Source organism: Rhineura floridana, chromosome 13 (assembly GCF_030035675.1).
Source record: "Rhineura floridana isolate rRhiFlo1 chromosome 13, rRhiFlo1.hap2, whole genome shotgun sequence".
Taxonomy (NCBI): Eukaryota; Metazoa; Chordata; class Lepidosauria; order Squamata; family Rhineuridae; genus Rhineura; species Rhineura floridana.
This window is the reverse complement of record NC_084492.1, coordinates 39,690,352-39,695,245: the sequence shown is the minus strand read 5'-3', so window position 1 is coordinate 39,695,245 and position 4,894 is coordinate 39,690,352. Positions and strand designations below refer to the sequence as shown.

The 4,894-nt window shown below is 51.4% G+C and overlaps 1 protein-coding gene across 5 annotated transcripts in view; it reads right to left on the bottom strand.

Annotated features, from left to right (window-relative positions):
• Window positions 1–1,251: 1,251 nt before the first annotated feature.
• Window positions 1,252–4,894, bottom strand: part of SPIRE2 (spire type actin nucleation factor 2) — a 45,979-nt gene continuing 42,336 nt past the window's right edge. For all 5 annotated transcript variants that reach the window (XM_061594595.1, XM_061594596.1, XM_061594598.1 and 2 more), the window contains one exon: window positions 1,252–4,542. In XM_061594595.1, the coding sequence (XP_061450579.1) occupies window positions 4,338–4,542 (205 nt within the window). In that variant the 3' untranslated portion in view covers window positions 1,252–4,337. The remainder of the gene's footprint in view (window positions 4,543–4,894) is intronic.

Below are 4,894 nucleotides of genomic sequence, written 5' to 3'. Positions count from 1 at the left end.
GCGGTCCTGCGCAGCCTCAGTTGGAGGGCTTCTTTCCTGGGAGGTTCGCTAAAGCCTGGGCATGCTGGAGGCTGGAGTTTTAAGATTTCTGACCCCGAAGCGCGCCAACAGCTTCCCGTGCAAGAAGATGCTCCTTCCCCAGTATACAGCTTCTGATACGACATAAAGGGAATGCACAAATCCAAACCTGCCAGGCAGAAACCCCGATAAGCTTCTGAGCTCCCCAGAGGCGACTAGTTGGCCTCTGTTGAAGACAGGATGTTGGAATGGGCCTTTGGACTGAGCCAGCAGCGCTCAGCCTACGCTTGTTGACACCTGGAGGAACCAGGGGAGTTGCTGATGGCAAGACTGCTTTGCTGAACACCTCTGCACATTCGAGAGACCCAGTGTGGTTAGACTAGGGCCAGTGAGATCTGGATTAAAATCCCTCTGCGTCATAAAGCACACTGGGTGGATGACCTTGGGCTAGCTGGCAATTCTCAACTTAATCTACTGATAAGATTGGTTGGTTTTGAGCGTGATGTGGGTTGGAGGGGGAGGGAAACCATGTATGTTCATTACCCCAACTTCCTTAGAGCACCCATGCAACCAAGGCCACATACCCACAATGTTACGATGCTTTCCCATTAGCCTTGAAATGGCCTTCGTGTGCGTGTGTGTCACAGTAACTCTACCAAATCCTCTACTGAACCCTCTACTCTAGTGAACCCTCCTGGCTCAGCTGCACAGCGCATCTCCCTTCAGCCACCCCCATTCCAGCTTCCGCTACCTGCTGTCCAGCCCCTTAACAGAGTGAGTTGTATAGGACTGTGGTTGGGCTGGATGTCCTGTTGGGATGCCTTCCTGCCATGTTATTTTATAATTGTAAGCTGAGAGGCTACAGAAGAGGACTGCAAAAAACCCCACCAAAAACAGCCAACCCAGCTTATTTTGGTAAGTCAACAGCTTGGCACATTCCTTTTTTTTTTGGAAGAGTTGAGAGGGCAGGCAAGGTGTTGCCAGAGTATCCAAATAGCTGGAGATCCTTCTAGATGGGACGAGTCAGAAAACGGGGTGTGGGGTGGGAAATGTGGTCCAGAATACTCCAGGGCCTTGCCACCCCTTCAACTCCAAATAAACCAAAGTGGAGGTTAGCCCGAGCACTTGTAACAGAGTGCAAACCCAAGGTACCTGCTGGGAAACCTCTCACAGCTCAAAAAAACTACTCGGGGAGACAAGACATGATGCCATTTACAGAGCAACACCACCAGGTCAGTTTCACTTTACATTTTATTTACAACTCTTTACAGTATAGGCTGCGTATAAAACATTGGCTGGGGGAGAGTAAGTGCAGGCAGGATAGGCAACGAACAGGAGGGGCCATCCCCCTCTCTTTGACACAGAGTGCAATGAATGGTGGCAAACATGGTGAGCAAGGTGGCAAGGCAAGCTGAGGTCTGCAGGCAGGAGCAGTTCAGCCAAGTCAAGAGGTCAAGCAAGCAGGTTGGCATAGGCAGCAATGGAGAAGCAGCCGCAGCAAAAAGCACTAGCAGTTCCTAGAGCCGGATTCGCCCTCCGGGCTCAATCATTGACCTGCAAATGCCTGGCCTCCTCTTCAGCCCTCAAAAAGCCACATGGGATTTTTCCTTTCCCATACGCTCCCTCAACCCCGTGACTCGAGCCTCGCTTTCCCGCTTGCATCGTGTGCAAATGGCCAAGCACTTGATCTGCGCCCAGTAAGTGACTGGTTGTACAGCTAGGTATTTGCACATCCAGCTGCGTTGCCTGCAAGTATAGGCCGTTCCAATATAGAGCATCCACTGCATGAGCTGTATATTTGGCATGTGCAGTTTGCAAGTACTGGCAAGGTACAAAATATTGAGCCCCATGGCGCTATGCACCAACCTGGTGGCATCTCAGGAAGCTGTTATTTCCCCCTGGGGCAGGAAGAGGAGGAGAGAGCACAGCTCTTGAGGCTGGCTGTAGGCATGGCAGGAGGCAGTTGCTGTTTTTGAGCCGGAGCAGCAGTTCAGTGCCATATGAGTGGCTAGTGGGGTCTCCTATTCAGCAGAGCCACTGTGGAAAGGTGCCATGCAAGAACTGAGGGCTGGAGGATCTTGCCAAAGCCAAGGGGCAGTGCTGAACCCCTTTTTCTCAACAGGACAATTGGGCAACGCCAGAGTGACCCAGGACCTTGCTACCTACGGCCCAAAGGGCAGAATAAAGCAACAGGATGGCCAGAGCTACAAGGCTAAGTGCAACAAAGAAGCGTCCTGTAGCACCTTAAAGGCTCATTTATTATGGCATAAGCTTTTGTGGACTAGAGGCCCACCATATCAGATGCCGCGGTGGATCATTAGTCCTTGAACCCTTATGTTAGGGTTAGCCAATGTGCTGCCTTCCAGATGATGTGGACGACGCTCCCACCATCCCTGTCTATTGGCCATGCTGGCGGGGGCTGATGGGAGTTGTAGTCCACAACACGTGGAGGACACTACATTAGCCGCAATAAAATTAGTTAAGTTGCTACGGGGGGCTCTTTGTTGTCTTTGCTTCATGCACTCAGAAGACTAAATGGCTCGCTGGTGGAAGACTAGGCTACCATTGCTAGAATGCCATTCAGCCTGCCCAGCCTGGCCTCTTGCCCTGTTGAACATTCAAAGGCAGGGCTTGTCTTCCCTGGCAGAACTTAGGGCAGGAGGGAGGAAGAGGACAAGGGGGCAGCGCAAGCAAGACCTTTTTCTATACATCTTCAGAAATAAATCGATCCACTCCCTCCCCTGCCCCACGCAATAGTCCAAAGTGTGCTAATCTGGTGTTTTAGGCTGATGTTGCCAAATTTGACTTTGCAGGTACACGGTTCTGAAATGAGCTACTGAGATAGATGTGCTCACGATGGCAAGACATGACACTTTTACATGTGCCAGCCCCCAGCGCATCAGGCCTAACAGGGAAGGTGCCTCAAAGACTTTCGGGCAGCCCTGCCCATTGCAGCCTCCCCCCCATCACCCTTAAGGGCAACAGTGGCCAAATTCATGCTAGCCCAGCATCATCTGACTTTCATTCAGTCTGCAGGACATCTTCTGTACCTCTATTCTCAAATTTCAAGTCAATCCTGATTGTTTCTTTTGGGCGGGGAGGCTCGTGGTACATGTGGAAATAGGGTGTTGGTATTTGCAGCCTTTGGGGAGCCAAAGCCCTGCTCTCAATGAGGACAGAAGTTGCCAACTGAAGCACAGGATCTTGCTGCCACACAGAACTGAGATTCTGTAGGCGCCTGGCTTGGCCCATTGCCATCAACCACGCAAACCCCCAATTACAGCTCTGGTAGGCAACCGCCTCCCATCCACTGGCTGCACAAGACGCACCGTGCGGGAAGTGCTCAGTCTTTGTCTAAATGCTTACAAAAATTAGGTATTTTATTGTTTGCTGTACAAAACAAAACAAAACACATTAATTCACAGGAGGGGGCAGGGGGGAAGACATGTTAATTCGCAGGGAGAGAAAAGACCCCCCCCTTCCTCCCAAAGTCACAGCCCCAACAAAAGCAAGGATTAGAAGGCAGGAAATGATTGTCTGAACAGGCGTTAAAAAGCACCTTCCACTGCTTGGAAGGGGGAGAAAGGCAGACAGGAAATGAGGGAAAGGACAAGAAAAGTAGCTTGGAGGAGGAGGAGGAGAGATTGTGGCACCGGCAAGCAGCAGACAGACTGCTGCATGATGGGTCCATTTTCCACAAGAGCAGAAGGCGCACCAATAGGACATCCCCTGCAGAGATCTCAGAAAGAGCCTCTCTCACTAGCATTGCTGAAAGGGCAGAGTCTTCAAGAGAACTCCAAGATGGGGTGTGTGGGTGGCCTTGCGTTCTAGGCTGCATTTGCAGCAACAGAGATGGCCAAGCTCCTAAATGCTCTGGAACTATCCTGCCCCAAATCTGCTTTCTTACAATCCAAAAAAAGTGCGATGGTGGTGGCGGGGATGTGGGAATGGGAAGACTGCCAGGGAGTTTCCTTCAGTACAGTCCTCATTTGCCAGGCAGGGGCATCACCACAGCAGCTGATCCACAAATATAAATATAGTGTCTCTATAGGTTATGTATATATGTACACAGGCAGGCAGGCAGGGGACATTCATAGGGGGTGGGCAAGGGGGAAGGGATGGGCTGGACATCTGAGCAGACACAAATAAGCAAGGAGGCCAGGATCCTCAGGGAGTCCAGACAAAGCCAGCCGGAGCTTCCTTGGCCAGGGAAAGTGTGTGTCCCCGACTGGTGCTTAAAAATACGGCGGATCAAAAAGCAAAGGTTGGGTGCAGAGGGCACTGGAGTGGGGGGGGGACCAGTGGCAGAGGTGGGACATCTAGCTGGATGGGATGTAGAGAGATTGGGTCTTGCGGCTCCTGCACGGCGTGGTATTCAGGATGTCCATGCTCTTGCGGCTGGAGCTGACAACGTCCGTGACGAAGCCAGAACAATCACTGCAAACATCCTTGAGCACAGAGCCATGCGCGTAGATGTAGGGGAACTCCTCCTCCACGCTGCGCCAGCGCATGCCCTGCAGGGAGCTGAAAAAACAAGTTTGAGGGGGGAGGAAGAGGAGGATTTGTCACAAATGCCCCAAGAGGCAACTAAACCTGGTTACTGGCAGCCCCTTGGCTTGGCCACCATAATGATGTAGTGGTACAGGCAGATCCACAGCATACATTTAAAGCACATCCAACACACGTGTAAAGCACATGACTTCCCCCAAAGAATTATGGAAAGTGTAGTTTCTCAAGGTTGCTGAGAATTTGTAGCTCTGGGAGATGGAAACCGCAGTTCCCAGCGTTCTTTGGGGGAAGCCATGTGATTTAAATGTGTGTTGGGTGTGCTTTAAATGAATGGTTTGGTAGGACCTGGGAGACCTGGGTTCATAGA